The sequence below is a fragment of the Scyliorhinus canicula genome, chromosome 19 (genome assembly GCF_902713615.1).
Source record: "Scyliorhinus canicula chromosome 19, sScyCan1.1, whole genome shotgun sequence".
In the NCBI taxonomy this organism is placed as follows: Eukaryota; Metazoa; Chordata; class Chondrichthyes; order Carcharhiniformes; family Scyliorhinidae; genus Scyliorhinus; species Scyliorhinus canicula.
This window is the reverse complement of record NC_052164.1, coordinates 99,448,824-99,470,216: the sequence shown is the minus strand read 5'-3', so window position 1 is coordinate 99,470,216 and position 21,393 is coordinate 99,448,824. Positions and strand designations below refer to the sequence as shown.

Sequence of the window (21,393 nt, the reverse complement as noted above, 5' to 3'; positions counted from 1 at the left end):
AAGCTTTGTGTTCTTTATTCAACACTACCATCCCAGCCAAGCCGATAAAGCAGAATAGAGAATACAACAGTTGAGTGCTCTTTTCAAGGGCCAGGGCAGACTTGATGGGCCGAATGGCCTTCTGCACTGTAAATTCTATGATATGATTCTATGAAGTTATGAGCATTTATTGATGATGGAAAGGAATATCTTCATGATATTTCATGACCTCTCCGCTAGGTTTGCTTGTCGTCATGTTCAGGAGATTATTCTGTAATTCCCGGCACTGGAGAGTTGTGAATCCTAGTCCAATCTCCCGTCTTGAGGAGGGCAGCCCTTACTGCCAGGCGCGGTTCTCCGACCCCCTGCTGGGCAGGAGAATCGCCGGTGGGGCGAGGGCGTGAATCCCGCCCCGACGCCGGCCGCCGAATTCTCCAGTGCCGTTTTTTTTTGTCGGGGGCCGTTGGCAGCGGCCCCCCTGGCAATTCTCCGCTCCGGCCGCTGGTTTTCGGCCTGTCCAGCTGCCGTAAATTACACAAGGTCCTTACCGGCGGGACCTTGGTCTGCGGGCGGCCTGCGGGGTCCTCGGGGGGGGTGGGGGGGGGGGGGGTTTCTGGGGGGGGGGGGGGAGATCTGGCCCCGGAAGGGGGGAGGGTGCCGGAGTTCTGGCCCCCCCCCCCGGGGGGGGGGGGGGGGGGGGGGGGATGGTGGCCTGGCCCGCGATTGGAGCCCACCGATCTGCAGGCGGGCCTGTGCCGTGGGGGCATTCTTTCTCTCTGTGCCGGCTGCTGTGAAGCTCCGTGATAGCCGGCGCGGAGAAGAAATCCCCTCCGCATGTGCTGGGATCACGCCAGCGCTCCCGTGCATGCGCCAACCCTGCCGGCCCCGGCATAGCCCCCGAAGGTGCGGAGGATTCTGCACCTTCCGGGCGCCCCAACGCCGGAGTGGTTCACGCCACTCCTCGGCGCCGGTACGGCCCGCCCGCCGGATACCGGAGAATCCCGGCCCACGTGACTTCCTTCAACAAAGTCTCCTATTTATTTTTGAGTTTGTTCTCGTTTTGACCATAGTCACATCACGTTATAACTTTGGCCCAGATTAATTGCTGGAGGATTTTTTTTTAATATTGCAACCGAGATGTATAGAGAGGGGAGGAATTTCATTCCCTGAATTGTAGAATAGCATAGCGCAAAGGGAGAGGACGTAGCGCAAAGGGAGGGGACGTAGCGCAAAGGGAGGGGACGTAGGGCAAAGGGAGAGGACGTAGCGCAAAGGGAGAGGTCGTAGCGCAAAGGGAGAGGACGTAGCGCAAAGGGAGGGGACGTAGCGCAAAGGGAGGGGACGTAGGGCAAAGGGAGAGGACGTAGGGCAAAGGGAGGGCACGTAGGGCAAAGGGAGAGGACGTAGCGCAAAGGGAGAGGACGTAGCGCAAAGGGAGAGGTCGTAGCGCAAAGGGATAGGACATAGCGCAAAGGGAGAGGTCGTAGCGCAAAGGGTGAGGACGTAGCGCAAAGGGTGAGGACGTAGCGCAAAGGGAGAGGACGTAGTGCAAAGGGAGAGGACGTAGCGCAAAGGGAGAGGACGTAGTGCAAAGGGAGAGGACGTAGAGCAAAGGGAGAGGACGTAGAGCAAAGGGAGAGGACGTAGCGCAAAGGGAGAGGACGTAGCGCAAAGGGAGAGGGCGTAGCGCAAAGGGAGAGGACGTAGAGCAAAGGGAGAGGACGTAGTGCAAAGGGAGAGGACGTAGCGCAAAGGGAGAGGGCGTAGCGCAAAGGGAGAGGTCGTAGCGCAAAGGGAAGAGGACATAGCGCAAAGGGAGAGGTCATAGCGCAAAGGGAGAGGACGTAGCGCAAAGGGAGAGGTCGTAGCGCAAAGGGAGAGGTCGTAGCGCAAAGGGAGAGGACGTAGCGCAAAGGGAGAGGACGTAGCGCAAAGGGAGAGGACGTAGCGCAAAGGGAGAGGACGTAGCGCAAAGGGAGCGGACGTAGCGCAAAGGGAGCGGACGTAGCGCAAAGGGAGAGGTCGTAGCGCAAAGGGAGAGGACGTAGCGCAAAGGGAGCGGACGTAGCGCAAAAGGAGAGGACGTAGCGCAAAGGGAGAGGACGTAGAGCAAAGGGAGAGGACGTAGCGCAAAGGGAGAGGTCGTAGCGCAAAGGGAGAGGACGTAGCGCAAAGGGAGAGGTCGTAGCGCAAAGGGAGAGGTCGTAGCGCAAAGGGAGAGGACGTAGCGCAAAGGGAGAGGACGTAGCGCTAAGGGAGAGGTCGTAGCGCTAAGGGAGAGGACGTAGAGCAAAGGGAGAGGTCGTAGCGCAAAGGGAGAGGACGTAGCGCAAAGGGAGAGGACGTAGCGCAAAGGGAGAGGACGTAGCGCTAAGGGAAGAGGACGTAGCGCAAAGGGAGAGGTTGTAGCGCAAAGGGAGAGGACGTAGCGCAAAGGGAGCGGACGTAGCGCTAAGGGAAGAGGACGTAGCGCAAAGGGAGAGGTCGTAGCGCTAAGGGAAGAGGACGTAGCGCAATGGAGGGCACGTAACGCAAAGGGAGGGCCTGTAGCGCTAAGGGAAGAGGACGTAGCGCAAAGGGAGCGGACGTAGCGCAAAGGGAGCGGACGTAGCGCAAAGGGAGCGGACGTAGCACAAAGGGAGAGGGCGTAGCGCAAAGGGAGAGGGCGTAGCGCAAAGGGAGAGGACGTAGCGCAAAGGGAGAGGACGTAGCGCAAAGGGAGAGGTCGTAGCGCAAAGGGAGAGGTCGTAGCACAAAGGGAGAGGGCGTAGAGCAAAGGGAGAGGACGTAGCGCAATGGAGGGCCCGTAGCGCTAAGGGAGAGGACATAGCGCTAAGGGAGCGGACGTAGCGCAATGGAGGGCCCGTAACGCTAAGGGAAGAGGACGTAGCGCAAAGGGAGCGGACGTAGCGCAATGGAGGGCCCGTAGCGCAAAGGGAGAGGTCGTAGCCCATTGGGTCTTTGTCAGCTGTTTTGTAGAATAATCCCATTCCTCTGGCCATCTGTGTCCTTGCAATTTCCTTGTGGGAAATTATTATGGAATGAGCTCCCATCGCATTATCTATTCCAAATCCTAACCACATGTTGCATTAAGAAGCTTTTCCTTGCTGTCTCTGGATCGTTTGGCAATCATTTTAACACCTGTGTCTTCTGGATATTGATCTTCAGAGACTAGAAACAGTTTCTCTTTAATTAGTCTATCAAAATTCTTTGTGATTTGAAACACATTCAGGTTTAGAATCAAACACAAAGCCAGAGGTTTTGTGGTTCCTGGTGTGAGATCGCATGGAAATGTCCAAAGAATGCTTGAGATATTAGCCAGCTTGTAATCTAAATCAGGCACATTGCTCCAAGCTTTCCCGACAAACTGGTGGTTTAACTGCAGCATTTTATTATCTCTCCCTGGCACCTGATCAACATTCTAACACTGGGAGACAGAATGAAATAACGTTGAAGCTTAAGTTGAAAAATAAACCGGTCCGTCAACCTTTGCTTCCTTTTACTTTCTGTTTAGGGAGTGCTTTGCCAAGACGATTGTCTCTTTGGTCTGTGCACGTAAGTTATATACTATTCCCTAATTTTCAATTTGAATTCTTCAGATTGTGTGTGTGTGTTTGGTAATGCCACTGAACTGTTTGCCAGTGCAAATTTGGATAGGAGGATGGGAATTGTTGGATTTGGAAAGACTAAAAGCCCATCTTGCTCCTTATCTATCATCCTGGTGCTGACATGATACAATGGTGTAATTGTCAACAAAGCCAACTTATTATCAATGAGTCAGCAGCAGACCCAGACTGTTGACCATTTGGGCAGTTTGTATATTGTCATTTGGTTCCTGGGGTTCTTTTAACCGCTGTTTGGTTATTGGGCTTGTATCGGCTTCACCATGATATACCACCTATATCCTGAAAAATATTTCTTCATAAAGCTTTGAAACTGTTACTGCAACTTGAGGAATGAACAATGTGATTTGTTTAAGCTATTCCTGTGTTTTATAACATTCCCGAGATGCTGGTGTCATGGGAGACTGGCAACTATTGCCCATCTTCAGTTGCCCTTTGAGAAGATTACAATGCCCTGCTGCCTTGGACCATTGCAGCCTATTGTGGCGTAGGCACTTCCACAGTGTTGTTAGCGAGTGAGCTCACAGAACTTGGCCCAGTAATGGTGAAGGGACAGCCATATATTTCCAAGCCAGGGTGGTGCATGACGTGGATGAAACTTGGTGGGGTTCCTATGTGCCTGCTGCCCTTACTCTTTCAGGTGGTAGAGGTCGCAGGTTTGGCAGGAGCTTTTTTGAGTTCCTTAGTGCACCCTGCAGATAGTACACACTGCTGCCACTGTGCGTCAGTGGTGGATGGAGAGGTGGATGGGTTGCCAGGGCTGCGTTGTCCTGGATGATGTTGACTCCTTGAGTGTTGTTGGAGCTGCACTCATCCAGGCAAGTGGCAAATATCCCATCACACTCCTGACTTGTGCCCTGTGGATGGTGGGGAGTTGGGAGGTGAGTTACGTACAACCATAGAATTCCTGCAGTGCAGAAGGAGGCCATTCGGCCCTTCACCTCTGTGAAAGAGCACCCAACCTAGGCTTCCCCTACCGTATCCCTGTAACCCCACCCAACCAGCACATCTTTGAACACTGCATTGCCAATCCATCTAACCTTCACATCTTTGGACTGCTAACCCCTTGTGACCAGAGCATGATTGTTCCTACTGCATCTTTCTCCAGAAATTGCATTGTGGAATCCATTTTTGGGAGCCCAAGGACAATTGGCAATGTTTCTGCTTTCTCTATTAATCAATAAAGGAAGAAGAGCGATTGGGAAAGATTCTTCTGCACCTACAGTTGTTCCTAAGAGTAGTTTAGATTTATAGATTATCCTGAAGAATTGTTCAGTTCCAACTGAGAGAAAATAATAACCTATCAGATATTTTGTCTTGAAATGTTTCAGGGTGTCAGCGAAGTGCGAGTGACCGGATTGTAGGGGGTACGGACGCCACTATTGACGAATGGCCCTGGCAGATCAGCCTTCAATACAAGAACCAGCATCTGTGTGGTGGGAGCATCATCAATTCCCAATGGGTCCTCACTGCTGCTCACTGTTTCCCAGAGTAAGTGTGTAAGTAACGATGCTCCCCGTCCCGCATCAAGTAAACTCCACTTTCCCAATCCCCACATCGCACTTTCGCCCGATCCATTCCACCAGCAACATCCCACCTCTCGCCCGTATCCCATCAATCACTCTGTCTACACTGTCCCATCCAACACCCCTAGGACCAGTGCAACATGGGGTTAGATATAGAACGAAGCTCCCCCTGCACTGCCCCCATCAAACACTCCCAGGACAGGTACAGCACAGGGTTCGATGCAGATTAAAACCCCATCTACACTACCCCCATTAAACACTCCCAGGACAGGTACAGCACTGGGTTAGATACAGAGTAAAGCTCCCTCTACACTGTCCCCATCAAACACTCCCAGGACAGGTACAGCACAGGGTTAGATACAGAGTAAAGCTCCCTCTACACTGTCCCCATCAAACACTCCCAGGACAGGGACAGCACGGCGTTAGATACAGAGTAAAGCTCCCTCTACACTGTCCCCATCAAACACTCCCAGGACAGGTACAGCACAGGGTTAGATACAGAGTAAAGCTCCCTCTACACTGTCCCCATCAAACACTCCCAGGACAGGGACAGCACGGGGTTAGGTACAGAGTAAAGCTCCCTCTACACTGTCCCCATCAAACATGCCCAGGACAGGTACAGCATGGGGTTAGATACAGAGTAAAGCTCCCTCTACACTGGCCCCATCAAACACTCCCAGGACAGGTACAGCATGGGGTTAGATACAGAGTAAAGCTCCCTCTACACTGTCCCCATCAAACACTCCCAGGACAGGTACAGCACAGGGTTAGATACAGAGTAAAGCTCCCTCTACACTGTCCCCATCAAACACTCCCAGGACAGGGACAGCACGGGGTTAGATACAGAGTAAAGCTCCCTCTACACTGTCCCCATCAAACATGCCCAGGACAGGTACAGCATGGGGTTAGATACAGAGTAAAGCTCCCTCTACACTGTCCCCATCAAACACTCCCAGGGCAGGTACAGCACGGGGTTAGATACAGAGTAAAGCTACCTCTACACTATGCCCATCAAACATGCCCAGGCCATGTGCAGCACGGGGTTAGATACAGAGTAACGCTCCCTCTTCACTGTCCCCATCAAACACTCCCAGGACAGGTACAGCACGGGGTTAGATACAGAGTAACGCTCCCTCTACACTGTCCCCATCAAACACTCCCATGATAGGTACAGCACGGGGTTAGATACAGAGTAAACTCCGTCTACACTGCCCCCATCAAACACTCCCAGGACAGGTACAGCACGGGGTTAGATACAGAGTAACGCTCCCTCTACACTGTCCCCATCAAACACTCCCATGATCGGTACAGCACGGGGTTAGATACAGAGTAAACTCCGTCTACACTGCCCCCATCAAACACTCCCAGGACAGGTACAGCACTGGGTTAGATACAGAGTAAAGCTCCCTCTACACTGTCCCCATCAAACACTCCCAGAACAGGTACAGCACGGGGTTAGATACAGAGTAAAGCTCCATCTACACTTTACAAAAGTTACAGTTTTCTTTTTGGAATTATTTGCTGACTGGAATTGTTTATTCCAGGGAATATCATCAGATTGGGAACTGGAAGGTATATGCTGGGAGTGAGACACTTTACTCCGGGGGAAGCAGCTTCTCGATTCTGAAGATCGTGACAAATGCAAATTACAACTCACGGACCAGTGACTATGACATTGCGCTTGTTAAAGTGAGATCACCTTTACCCTACACAGGTAAGGTCCAGTTTAAGCACACAAGTGAGCCCTGTTAATCTTTTAATGTTCTTGTTTATGGGATGTGGGTGTCGTTGGCTGGGCCAGCATTTATTACCCATCCCTAAATGTCCTTGAATGTGGTGCTGAGCTGCCTTATTGAACCGCTGCAGTCAATGTGGTGTAGGTGCACCCACTGTGCTGTTAGGGAGGCAATTATAGGATTTCGACCCAATGATAGTGAAGGAATAGGGATATATTTCTAAGTTGGGATGGTGAGTGACTTGGAGGGGAACTTCCAGGTGCTGTTCCCAAGGACCTGCTGCCCATATCCTTTTAAATGGTCGAGGTCCTGTGTTTGGAAGATGCTGCCATGGTGAGTTCCTGCAGTGCATCTTCTAGATGGTACACACTGCTGCTACTGTGCATCAGTGGTGGAGGAAGTGAATGTTTGTGAAATGGGTGCCAATTAAGCGGGCTGCTTTGCCCTGAATGGTGTCGAGCACCTTGAGTGGAACTGTACTCATCCAGGCGATTGGAGCATATTCCATCAGGCTCCTGACATGTGCCTTGTAGATGGACAGGCTTTGGGGAGTTGGGAAGTGAGTTATTAACTACAGGATTCTTAGCCTCTGACCTGCACTTGTAGTTGCAGTATTCATCTGGCTCGTCCAGTTCCTTTTGTGGTTAATGGTAACCCCCCCAGGGTCATGCCATTGAATGTCAAGCGGCAATAGTCCAATTCTCTCATTGGAGATGGTGATTGTCTGGTTCTTGTGTGCCATGGATATTATTTGCCACTTATCTGCCCAAGCCTGGATATTGTCCAGGTATTTCCACCTGGTCTGAGGAGTCAGGAATGGTGCTGAACATTGTGCATTTACCGTGTGCATTTATCAGCAAACATCACAACATCTGACCTTATGATGGAAGGAAGGTCATTGATGAAGCAGCTGAAGATGGTTGGGCCTCGGACACTCCTCTGAGGAACTCCTGAGGTGATGTCCTGGAACTGAGATAACTGACCTCCAACCATTAAACTGCATTTGATTGTTAACTAGCTACTAACCCCAACCTAGTGATTGTTAACTAGCTACTAACCCCAACCTAGTGAAAATATCTTCACTAAGAACAACGTTCCTGTGCAGTTTTCTACAAAATACTCACCATCTTGGAAGTTTCCTGCGATAGTGGTGTTGGCTCCCACTGAGGTTGTGAGTTCAGTGTGTGCGGCGGCAGCTCCCACTGGGGCACGGTGATGCTTCTTATTATTCCCAGCAACATGGGTAAGACAATCAATGTGAGAACTATCAGAACCAAACTTACTCCTGCCCTCCCTCTATGTGCAAGCACGGGGTTATAGCCCATCACTTATACCCCGCTGAATAGCATACGCATGGGTGTGGCTGTGATCACTGCTCCCTGCTCAGTATTCCGAAACCCTGCGGTGCTGCATCCAATTGTGGGGCTACTTTCACAACCCAATCTTGGGTTAAGATGAGACTTTCTTCCTCCTGAAGGTCAGGCGTTGTCTTCTACACCACTTCGACATAGCTATCATTAAAAATGGATTTTAGATGTCGACACCTTATGAATAAATCCACGCAAACCCCATACCTCCTACCACAATATCTCCAGACAAGTCACGTCAATCCTACCCCACCGTGTTCAAGCTGGATGCCATGAAATGTGCAGAGGAAAATGGCAGGAACATGGCTGCTCACCATAAATAAGGAGCCAACCATAAAAATGTTTGGGACAGGTCGGTGATGTACTGACGAGAGATCAGAACTGAACCTGTTTTCCTGGCCTGGTCTTGGCTGAGAGCACTTTTGACTTGTGTATGAGTGGAGTTTGGAAAAGCCTGAAATCTAATCAATTCGACTCGTACGCCACATCGACCTGTACATTGAAAAATGCGGTAATTAAAAACAAAACGGCTCATTTTCTGTCCCTATCTGACTCGGGTCACACTGGTTCTGTCCAAGGTAAGTTGGCGTCACTCGGCCCACAATCACTTATTTTACTACGAGCGCAATCTCTTCCCATTTAATAATCTTTCTCCGTTCCTTGATTCAAGATTACATCCGTCCTGTTTGTTTACCCAACCACGACGCTCAATTTCCAAAGAAAAATATGGCATGGGTCACCGGCTGGGGCTACACCAAGGAATTTGGTAAGTATCGTCATGGTTACTATAAGGTGAGAGATAATCCATTCAAAGATGGCTGGGAAAGAGGGATTTATTTATGCGTTGGCCCAGGGGTAATGAGTTTGTGTTTGGTCTTGGGGTGGGGAAGGAGTAAAGCAAACTCCTGTTAACTGACAACTTGCCAGAAATCTCCTGCACGTCACTCGAACAAATTTGGGATTAATGCTCCAATGGAGTCATCGAGAGCAGATTTTTCGAAAATGGTGATGTTGTCAATTCTGGTTGGCCATATTCTGGGAGGTTTTTGCCACTTGATGCTCATCTCTGACCACCCCCAAACACCTGTGATTGGCTGTTTGAAAGCACAAGGACAATTTTCATTTATACAGAACCTTTAACCTAGCAATGTGCCACAAGACCTCATGAGCATTGTCAGACCGAATCTGATGCCAAAATATGTAAGGAAAGGTTGGGCAAGGAAGTTGGTTTCAAAGTGTCTTCGAGGAGGTGTGAGGAGAGATGGTGACGTTCAGGAGAGGAATTCTCTCCTTTCGGTTGAAGGGATGGACACCTAGTGGTGGGATGAAGGAAATCAATGTTGTGCAAGAGGCCTGCGCTGGAGGAATAAAGATCAATTAGTGTCATAGATGTTTACAGCATGGAAACAGGCCCTTCGGCCCAGCTGGTCCATGCCGCCCATTTTCTATCACTAAGCTAGTCCCACTTGCCCGCATTTGGCCCATATCCCTCTATACCCGCCCTGCCCATGTGACTGTCTAACTGCTTTTTAAAAGACAAAATCGTACCCGCCTCTACCACTGCCTCTGGCAGCCCGTTCCAGATGCTCACCACCCTCTGAAATACTTAGTTGCCATGTGGGGAAACCAGGAAGCCAATTTTCAACTTCCACATCAGTGTGATAATGAGCTCTCTTTGTGATATTGGTTATGGGATAAATATTGGCCCGGAGATTGGGAGGTGGCGGGGGGGGGGGCCTGCCTGTTGATGATGATGATGATGGATCTTTGATGTCCAACAAGTAGGGCAGATGAGTGTCACCCTCTGCACGTGGCACACAGTGCTGAATCAAGCTGTAAGGGCAATCTCCCGTTCTGATTCTTATTTTGGTTTTTTTTTGTATATAAACAGGTAAAGTGTCAACTAGGCTTCAACAAGCTAACGTAACGATGATTGACCGGGACGTTTGCAACCAGAGACAGTATTACGGTGGGCGGATCACCAACCGTATGCTGTGCGCAGGCTACCTGGCTGGCAAGGTGGACGCATGTCAGGTATGGGAATGACGGAGAGCCAGGTCCCTGAACGAGGCGGGAGGTTATCGACTTTGAGTCCTGCTCTAAGCTGAGTGAGCAGTGGTGGGAGAAACTGCTCACTTAGACCAGATGTCCGATTCTCTAACTGATCTGTTTTAAACATTGTATAAAACCCACAGCACGTGAACAGGATATTGGATCCAATTGAAGCCTTCTGCCACCAGAATTAATCTGCTTTCAAACTGAATTAATTATTAGATTTATTAATCGTATTTTAGATTTTTGGTCCTGGTGTTGAATTCCCCTTGAGCAACAACATTGTTGGGTGTCCACCTTTATCCAAAGGCCGTTATCATTTTAAATCCCTCGGTCGGGTCACACGCCTCTCTGCATTTCAGCTGTTTTTTTTCTCTCTCCCCATGCGGGAATTAACCTTCATTCCTCCCACCAAATGCACCTTTCCTCCTGTCTGTATTAAATTGTCACTTGGATTTCCAATCGTTTTGTGGGTGGGATGGGGACTGGTGGTGTTCACCCACCTTCTCCCCTGCCACACCCCTCACCATCCATTGCCCAGTGCTCTGCTGGCCAGCTGGACTCTCGCTCTGCCAATGGTCTCCTGGGTGAGTAACCCAGGGCATCACAGTGCTCTACCCAGGTCAATGCCAACTCTTTCAAGGGAAGAGGAAGAGATTGCAAGTCAACACTTATTTCAGCCCCATAATCTATAGATTTTCAACCACGTTGGAATTGAGGAGCCGATGAATTTTAAGTGAAATCTCGTTTGGAACCAAGTCACATTTTGTGGAAGATGCAAAAAAAAGCCACAACCTAAATCTATGTTGGGTCAGGCTTGAGGAACTCATTGCCCCCCCCACCCCGGTTCCTATGTTCCTGGGCGTGTACACTCGAGTGTGATGCTGGATATTGAATGTGCGATTCTCTCAGGTGGTCGGTTGAATTTGCCATTCCGTCTCTTTTCAGGGGGACAGTGGGGGGCCATTAGTTTACCACCAAATGCACTGGCAGCTAATCGGGATTGTGAGCTGGGGCAGTGGATGTGCCCGTCCCAATCGTCCTGGAGTTTACGGTGATGTGACTGCACAGCTCGACTGGATCTACAATGTCCTGAGTGTAAGTATGAGACGGGCACTATTCCCAGCCCCGTCATGTTGTGTTATGCTTCTTCATGTAGCATAAGCTGCTTCCTTGATGTATACTCTGACAAAGGAAGGTTCAGACTTGGAGATAGGTTTAACACATTTATTGAACAGTTAACAATTCTCCTACTTGAGTTCAACTCTACTGCTAATCTTGCTATAGTGACTCAATCTAACTAACCAGCCTGCTCTAAGCCATGCGGTGGGTGTGATACTTCTAATCTGCCCCAATCTCTGATTGTCACCTATTGGTTAAATGTCTGTGTGTCATGATGTCTCTGGTGCTCCCTCTAGTGTTTATTTAGTCCCAGTGTATCTACATTAACCCCTTGTGTATTTACAGTGATGCATATCGCCACACTCTGTATCTAACCCTGTGCTGTACCTGTCCTGGGAGTGTTTGGTGGGGACAGTGTAGAGGGAGCTTTACCCTGTATCTAACCCTGTGCTGTACCTGTCCTGGGAGTGTTTGATGGGGACAGTGTAGAGGGAGCTTTACCCTGTATCTAACCCCGTGCTGTACCTGTCCTGGGAGTGTTTGATGGGGACAGTGTAGAGGGAGCTTTACCCTGTATCTAACCCCGTGCTATACCAGTCGTGGGAGTGTTTGATGGGGACTGTGGAGAGGGAGCTTTACCCTGTATCTAACCCCGTGCTGTACCTGTCCTGGGAGTGTTTAATGCTGACAGTGTAGAGGGAGCTTTACTCTGTATCTAACCCCGTGCTGTTCCTGTCCTGGGAGTGTTTAATGCTGACAGTGTAGAGGGAGCTTTATTCTGTGTTGTGTTATGCTTCTTTATGTAGCATAAGCTGCTTCCTTGATGTATACTCTGACAAAGGAAGGTTCAGACTTGGAGATAGGTTTAACACATTTATTGAACAGTTAACAATTCTCCTACTTGAGTTCAACTCTCCTGCTAATCTTGCTATAGTAACTCAATCTAACTAACCAGTCTGCTCTAAGCCATGCGGTGGGTGTGATGCTTCTGACCTGCCCCTGTCTCTCTCAGTGTCGCCTATAGAAAGAGAGAAAGACCATGTGTGCCCTGTCCTTTTATATGGGTAGCCCCCTTGTGGTAGTGTCACCTCTGGGTGTGTCTTGACTGCCTATTGGTTATGTCCTATCTTACTGGCCTATTGGTTGAATGTCTGTGTGTCATGATGTCTCTGGTGCTCCCCCTAGTGTTTATTTAGTCCCAGTGTATTTACATTAACCCCTTGAGTATCTACAGTGATGCATATCACCACACGTCACACTGCCCTCAACACCCCACCCCCCTCCGGCTCACCCCTCATCAACATCAGCAATCCCCCTGCCCCACCCCACCATCACCCCTCATGACACTGGCACACCCCGCCCATCACATTGGGACATGACCCTCAACACCCCCCCCCCCCCCCCCCCCAATCACACTGGCACACTGTCCTCACCCCGCCCATCACACTGGGACATTAGCCTCAGCCTCAACACCCCCCCCCCCCCCCAATCACACTGGCACACTGTCCTCACCCCACCCATCACACTGGGACATTAGCCTCAACACCCCCCTCCCCCCCACCCCAATCACACTGGCACACTGCCCTCACCCCGCCTATCACACTGGGACATTACCCTCAACCCCCCACCCATCCATCACATTGGCATACGGCCCCCTCCTCCCACCTGGCACACTAGCACCCCCCCCAACCCACCAAACTCCGCACGCCCCCAATTCCCCCACTCTTCTGCTTTCTCTGTAAATAACGTGCAAAATAAACAAAACGTCGAGGTAGGGGCCAAATTATTAGATAATTCCCTTGACACACTCAACACGTGAGTACCCTTCACTAGTTTGTGCTCGGCCTGGGTTACGGCGAATACTACAATCCACTTCACTCCCTGGGTTACCGAGAGAGGCAGCGATTAAACAGCCAGGGTTCCTGCCCTCTCCCCCCCGCCCCCCCTCCATGCTGACTCTTCATGTGAAGCTTTCCTGCCACCTAGTGGCTGCATCAAACATGGAACAAACACTCGAGGAAAATACTTGACTGAAATTCAGTTTGATTATAATTGATCTGCCAATCGGAACAGGAAGATCATTGCAGTTCTACTTACTATTGTCTACCCTCCACACGCCCGAAGTTTTGGATGTTTGAAGGTCTAGCCTAGTAATTGGAAACCGAGGCAGAAAGCGTGCTCTCAAGGCAGCATGGTGGTGCAGTGGTTAGCGCTGCTGCCTCATGACGTCAAGGACTCGGGTTCGATCCCGGCTCTGGGTCACTGTCCGTGTGGAGTTTGCACATTGTCCCCGTGTCTGCGTGAGTTTCACCCTCACAACCCAAAGATGTGCAGGGTAGGTGGAGGGGCCATGCTAAATTGCCCCTTAATTGGAAAAATTAAAATAAAAGAGAGGGCCCTCTACGCTGAACAATCAAACCATCCCAAAAGGTCAACCCAATGGTCTCGTAGCAACAATGAAAAATCCATTTAGAAACTTGTCGATAAGCGGTAAGATGGGGATTTTGCCAAAAGCGTGGCTTTCGCCACATACGCGATGTCTTTTTGCCATTTCCCAATGTGTTTCCAATTAAAATTCTAAGAAACTACATGTGATTCAGGGGGGTGGGAAACTTTTTATTGATGTAACCTGCTGTTAGCTGACAGTACAGCAGCTATGGGTGAGCGATTGAAGAGCCTCCTGGTCAAATCGGGCATCATGGCAAAATCTTACCTGCCAACCCTATTGCCGTTCACATAAGGACCTGCTGAGAGCACAAAGGTGTTTTTCAAATTTAAATTTCACTTACAAATATTTAACGCATTATTCATGTGTGAATCATCATTGGCTTCTGAAACTAGCTCAACTAAACATCAGGGAATCCGACAGAGTGTGGGTCGTATAGGCCCATATCACTTCTCAATTGAACGCAAAGATATTGGCGACGGTACTGGCGGGTAGGCTGGAGGGGTGCCTCCCGAAGGTGACAGGTGAAGATCAGACAGGGTTCGTGAAAGGGAGGCAGCTACTTTCGAACATTAGGAGGGTTTTGAACGTCGTTATGGCACCGGCGGAAGGGAAGGAAACAGAGGTGGTTGTGGCATTGGATGCCGAGAAGGCGTTTGATCGGGTAGAATGGGGGTACCTGATGGCAGTGCTGGAGCGGTTTAGGATTGGACCAAGATTTGTGAACTGGGTAAAGTTATTATATAAGGAGCCGAAGGTGTGTCCGCACGAACAATATCAGCTCGAGATACTTTTCTCTCCACCGTGGGACGAGGCAGGGATGTCCTATGTCCCCCCTGCTGTTTGCGCTTGCGATTGAGCCTTTGGCCATCGCATTAAGAAGTTTGGGAGCATGGAAAGGAATAGTGAGGGGGGGGGTGGGGGGGGGGGATAGAGCATAGGGTGTCCTTGTATGCCGGCGACTTGCTGCTGTATGTGTCGGAGCCGAGTGCGTCGATAGGAAGAATATTGGAGTTGCTGCAGGTATTTGGGTCTTTCTCTGGGTACAAGCTGAACTTGGACAAGAGTGAGTATTTTGTTGTGTCTCAGCCGGGTGTGGGGGCAGGGGTGGGGGGGGGGGCTGCCATTCCGTAGGGCAAGGATTCACTTTAGGTATCTGGGGGTGCAGGTTGCCCGGGAGTGGGGGAGGCTTCGCAGATACAACATCATTAGTTTGGTGGGGAGAGTGAAGACCGACCTGGCGAGGTGGGATGGTCTCCCTCTGTCACTGGCGGGTCAGGTGCAGGCAGTTAAAATGAATGTGTTGCTGCGATTTCTGTTTATTTTTCAATGTCTACCGATTTTCCTGCCAAAGTCTTTTTTCAGGGAGATTGAGGGAAGGATTACCTCGTTCATATGGGGAGGGAAGGTGACCAGAGTGAGGAAGGTGCTGCTACAGAGGGGAAGGCAGGCAGGGGGTTTGGGCCTCCCAAACCTGATGTACTACTACTGGGCGGCAAATGTGGAGAAGGTGAGGAGTTGGGTCAGAGGGTTTGATTCCCAGTGGGTCAGAATGGAGGAGAGTTTGTGCAGGGGGTTGGGGCTGAAGGCACTAGCAACAGCTCCGCTCCCGATAGCTCTGGGGTAATACTCCGGGAGTCCGGTAATAATAGTTTCATTAAAAATCTGGAGGCAGTTTCGCCAACACTTCGGGTTGGGGGCAAGGTCAAGGGAAATGCCGATTCGGGAGAACCACAGATTTGAGCCAGGGAGGTGGGAGTGAAGCTTTTGGAAATGGGAAGAGAAGGGGATTAAGACTCTAAAAGATTTGTTTCTTTGGGGTCGATTTGCAGGATTGAGGGAGTTGGAAGCGAAGTATGGGCTGGAGCAGGGAGAAGTGTTTAGGTATATGCAGGTTCGGGACTTTGCCAGGAAGGAGATCGAGAGCTTCCCGGAGGAACCGGCCTCCACGTTGTTGGAGGAGGTGCAGGCGGCAAGTGGACTGGAGAAGGGGACAGTGCCAGTTGTATACGGAGCTATGTTGGAAAAGGATAAGGCACCACTCGAGGGGATCAAAGCTATGTGGGAGGTAGAGTTGGGAGAGGTTATAGAGGAGGGGGTCTGGTGTGAGGTGCTCCGGAGAGTAAATGCCTCCACCTCGTGTGCGAGGTTGGGGCTGATACAGCTGAAGGTGGTGTACAGGGCGCACCTCACGAGGGCGAGGATGAGCCAATTCTTTGAAGGAGTAGAAAATGTGTGCGAATGTTGCGGGGTGGGGGCCCCGCTAATCACGTTCATATGCTTTGGTCCTGTCCAAAGCTTGGGGAGTACTGGAAGGAGGTGTTTAAGGTAATTTCCAAGGTGGTGCATGTGAAACTGGACCCGGGTCCCCGGGAGGCCATATTCGGGGTGTCGGACCAGCCAGGGTTGGAAACGGGTGCGGAGGCAGATATCATAGCCTTCGCCCCATTGGTCGCCCAAAGGCGGATCCTGCTGGGATGGAGAGCAGCCTCTCCACCCTGTGCCCTGGCGTGGTGGGGGAACCTGTTGGAATACTTGACCTTTGAGAAGGTTAATTTCGAACTGAGGGGAAGCTCGGAGGGGTTTATACAAGTCATGGGCACTATTTATTATGCACTTTCAAGAACTGGATGGCATCGAACATTAGTTGGGGGGGGGGATGGGTGGGTGGGTTGCGGGGGGAGGGGGGCTATGTATGTTGAAGATGGCTATGGGTAATCCCTGATTCCTTTTGTTTATGTTAACATGCGGGCTGATGTCTGGGCATGGTGGGAGGATGGGATCGTTCTTACTGTTATGGGGTTTGAGATATTTGTTGTTGGTTATTGATTGTTGTTGGGTGTAAATTCGGGAGAAAAAATGTGAAAATGGAGAATAAAAATATTTTTTAAAAAAACTAAACATCAGGAATAGTTGAAATGTGGGTGAACCCCAAGGTCTGTAAGGACTTTGCAAGTCAACATCCTGAGGGGGGGCATCATGTTTGGATAATAATGACATGACCCTTCCACTGCCCCCACCGCACCCTTTCCATTCCACTGCCTCAACCTCACCCTCCGTCCTCTCCTGAACCCCTCTTTCACACCGTAAACCTCCCTCGCTACTGACTCCCCCCCCGTGCCACCACACAAACCTGCCACTCTCCTGCTCCCCTAGCCAATGTCGTAGAGATAAATCCGGAAAAACGGTGTCCTAATAACTGCATAAAGGTGGCACATGTCACCTTTAAACAATTGTGAACTGGGTTCCATGACAACTCCCATGCGCCACTGTCTTCGTCTTGAAGGTAGAATGCAATTTTAAAAAGTTTTATGCTAATGAGTATTCATGGTATGCACATGTTACAAACATGGCATGCACATGTTACAAACTTGTCACAAGGTGGCGTGGGCACACCACTGATTTTGGTTCTGTATCTCCCGCCATTGGGAAATTGAATTTTGACACCCTCCTAATTAAATCACCCCACACATCATGTTTCGAGCTCTTGTGAGTCCATAAAACTCTCCCCAAAATTTTTTTTTTAAATTTAAGAGTACCCAATTCATTTTTTCCAATTAAGGGGGCAATTTAGCATGGCCAATCCACCTACCCTGCACACCTTTGGGTTGTGGGGGCGAAACCCACACAAACACGGGAGAATGTGCAAACTCCACACGGACAGTGACCCAGAGCCGGGATCGAACCTGGGACCTCGGCGCCGTGAGGCTGCAGGGCTAACCCACTGTGCCACCGTGCTGCCCTCTCCCCAAAGTTTAATCAGGGGTTAATCACATGCTGGAATCTTACCCAAGAGGTTCATGAGCTTTATATAAAGAATAACAGACACCCTTTTCGTGAGTTACAGTCTGGAACCTAATCGAGGGGTTCAAGAGGGTTATATATAGAATAACAGATACCCTCTCAGTTGGAGGGAGTGAATAAACCGCCAAATAACCCATCCACCCAACCCTTCCAAGCGACACCTGCCCTACATGAGACAGTCTATAGGTGGCGCATTGGATTTATTGGCTATCTCTGATCCCATCGAATCGGAGTGGAAACAGGCCATCCTCAATCCCGAGGGACTGACTAAGACCGAAGATTTAGAATCACAGAAACCCTGGAGTGCGTTACACTGTGGAATCTAAGGGAGGGATTTGGATCTAAATTTGGGTCACGCACACCAGAGTTTTTGGTGGAAAGCGCTGAATGCCAGTTGGACTCTGAGCAATAACCCGTGTGTAGCTTGGGAGCTTCATTATAAGAGGGATACTAAAGTCATGGAGGGGCATTGTAAATTCACTCAGATGAAGGCAGGAGTGGAGCGTTACAGTTCTGAATGACATTTCTTGGGGATCCTTGCCCTGCAGCCAAAGGCCCCAATTTTAAAATTCCAAGCCAGCCCTCTTTTCAAGTCGCCCCCCCCACCCCCTGCCGAAACTCCTCCGGCCAAAAAACATTCCGATCTTTCCACTCCTGAATTTCCGGCCCATTGATTTTGACCGCAGCATTGTAGACTGGCGTACCATCATCTGTCTGGGCCTTCAGTTCTGGGCTTCCCTTCCTAATCCTCTGCACCGTGCTTTCCTTTTTTAAAGACACTCCTGACAACCTGCCCCCTTTGATCGAGCTTTTGGTCACCTGATCTAATGATGAATTGGTGTCAGATATTGATAATAATCGCTTGTCAGGAGTAGGCTTCAATAAAGTTACTGTGAAAAGCCCCTAGTCGCCGCAACCCGCCGCCTGTCCGGGGAGGCTGGTACGGGAATTGAACCCACGCTGCTGGCATTGTTCTGCATTACATATTACGCGGCACTCCTGCAAAGCACCTTGGCACAGTTTGCTAGATTAAAGATGCTATATAAATGTAAGTTGTTGGGATGAGTTTTGGATTGACTTTCCCAAGCATCCAATACGTTATTGACAATGACTTTCACATTTAAAATATTCAAACTTGCACGATGCCGATGAGATATTGTTCTATTTGGGATGTGAGTATTTCTATATTATAAATGTATGCCCAGAGCCAGGCCATTCGGCCCACCTGGCTTATGCTGATGTCTATGTTCCATATGAGGCTCCTCCCACCTCTCTCTCCATTTCGCCCATCAGCGTATCCTTCTCGTGTTTATCCAACCTTCCTTCAAATGCATCTCGATCTTCGCTACTGAGTGCCACATTCAAACCACTCTGCAAATAACTTACTCCGGAATTCCCTGTTCGATTTCTGTCTTGCATTTTTAACCCCCAAAAGGTGAAACACCTTCTCCCTGTTTATCTGTTCAAACATTTGATAATTTAACAGATCTCTATTCTGCCACCCTATTTTTGTAGAGAAAGGTGCCGCAGCCCGTCCCACCTTTCCTGACTGTTATACCCTGTCAGCTCTGATGTCACCCTTGCAAATCTTTATTATTTTGCACTTTCCTCAGAGCTGCTTTTATAAGGAAGTCAGAACCGTGAATGGGAAGCGCGATATAACCAAGATTTGATAACTATTTAAGCACAATATTTCTCACATTTCAATTTTACTCCCCTTGAAATGGACCCCAGTGTTTGCTTATTTTAATTGACCTTGTTAAATGTAACAATGCAAGTTCGTGTATGTTTAAAAATAAATGCATCTTTATATTTATATTTAGACACAGCGATGAGGACGAGAGGTTTGGGGGAAAAGAAGTCCGCCTTGGGCCTGGGCCGAGTTTCCTGGACTTGTGGGAGATCTTCACTCCGTGCACTTTATTGAACATTGATCAGGGACCCAGCCCACTTTGAACTGCTCGGCTGTCTTGCCTTTGTTGAACAGCCTGGAATGAAAGAATATAAACATCCCAGAGTCCAGCTGCCTCGGCGACCCTCTGTAATGGAGCTCGCGCACTAGATTTGGGAAAATGCTCAGATCCGTGATTACCTTTTTATAAATAGTGTAAACCCTGTAAAGTCGAAGATTGGAAACAATCTCACAATGGTGTAAATGTTGAAATGTGTCGGAATGCAACGGCAATGAGAGCTAGGGTTTACAATTCATTTCTCGGGGGTGACTGCCTTGATTGTCAATTATAACCAGGCACCTTCGAGTGGGTCAAACCTCCATAATTCTAAGAGGAAAAAGTACCATTGCCCCATGGGGGAGGGAGTGGGGGGACTCGTCATTTCAAGTTGAAAATTGGACAACTAGATTTTCAAAAAATTCTTTCTGATTGACTACTTTAGATTGAAATATCCAATAGGCTGACCAGATTTTTGGACAGCCGATTACAGGGTGACCAATCAACAATCTGATTATGGGAAGACAAGTTTGATTGGTGCTTAATTTTAATTTTTTTGAAATATGGGCTTAATAACCTGCGTTTCCACGTTTAATGTATATAAGACTTATATTTTTACACTTTAAAAAAAAAAGAAGCAATATATATAGTAGTCAGGACGAGGTGTTTGGGTGGGGAGGGGGGGAACTTACTATCTGCCTGAGTCTAGCTTTTTTGGGAGGTTGTGGTGTCCTGTTGATTCCCATCCCCTCGAATCTCTTAGCACACCCCAACTTTTAAACCCATTTGGTCGAAGAAAAATAATGATTTTTGTGTGTTTGATTACATACTAAAGACTGGCGATGTTGGTGTTCAGAAATGGCACCTCTGCCCGTCTCAGGCACCTTTTGTTGGAGTCTGCAATGAGCCATCCCAGATCTGGGATGTCACCGGGTAATTCCTGTCCTGTACCCCCGCCCCACCCCCTCGTCTGTCTAGCACTGTGATGGATGTGAAAGGGAAGACTCCTCGTGCTGCCCAGTCTATGACACGTGTGTTTTTGATTGTATCTATTCGAAGTGAGATTGAAGGGACTGGTGGTGTCACTTTGAATGGAGGCTGGACCCATGGAGACTGGGCTGGATTTCAATACGACTTTGAGGTGACGGCCAGTGTCGGAAATGGTCAAGTTGAGTTAGACTGACGAATGCCAATGAGGAAACACTTGATGAATTCATAGACTCCGGGTGAATCTAAACTTGTTTTATGCTAGTTATTATTGTACGTGATTTTATGGATTTTTGAATGTGTTCCATTCCGTAAAATGCAGGGCGAATTTTCTAAAAGAGTTTTGTTTACGTGAATCCGGGTCAATCCTTCCTTACGATTGATGTGAATCTGAGGCAAGGTGCACTTTTTAAATTCCGCATTAAAATGAGGATGAGAAATGCCTGTTGAACATGGGGTGTATTTGGCCCAGAGAAGGGCACAGCCTGATACCATGCTGCCTCATTTTTCATTCTGTTTACCAGAGGTGACTGACGCCCCTTCGGGGGGGTTATTGGTCAGTTCCTCTCAGGTGCTTGTCCATCTTTCATTGTACTGATACTCTCTGGTGTTAAGATATTGCATGGACAGTGGTTTAAGGCTTCCACAGTTCACTGCTTGTTCTCAGTCCCCCACATCAAGTGACTGAAGTGTCGGTCTCAAATGCTGGAGCCAAATTGTGTGTCAACATTTTTTTTGTTCTTTTTATGTCTTTGCGTTTGAATTTTCAGAGTTTTTAAATAAATAATTGGCCACCACTTCA

The 21,393-nt window shown here is 49.2% G+C and overlaps 1 protein-coding gene across 10 annotated transcripts in view; it reads left to right on the top strand.

The window, feature by feature from the left end:
- tmprss4a (transmembrane serine protease 4a) overlaps window positions 1–21,393 on the top strand; it is a 58,249-nt gene extending 36,856 nt beyond the window's left edge. For all 10 annotated transcript variants that reach the window (XM_038778740.1, XM_038778737.1, XM_038778738.1 and 7 more), the window contains exons 7-13: window positions 3,494–3,534; window positions 4,934–5,093; window positions 6,673–6,842; window positions 8,902–8,997; window positions 10,123–10,265; window positions 11,232–11,381; window positions 19,479–21,393. In XM_038778740.1, coding sequence (XP_038634668.1) covers window positions 3,494–3,534; window positions 4,934–5,093; window positions 6,673–6,842; window positions 8,902–8,997; window positions 10,123–10,265; window positions 11,232–11,381; window positions 19,479–19,490 — 772 coding nt within the window. In that variant the 3' untranslated portion in view covers window positions 19,491–21,393. The remainder of the gene's footprint in view (window positions 1–3,493; window positions 3,535–4,933; window positions 5,094–6,672; window positions 6,843–8,901; window positions 8,998–10,122; window positions 10,266–11,231; window positions 11,382–19,478) is intronic.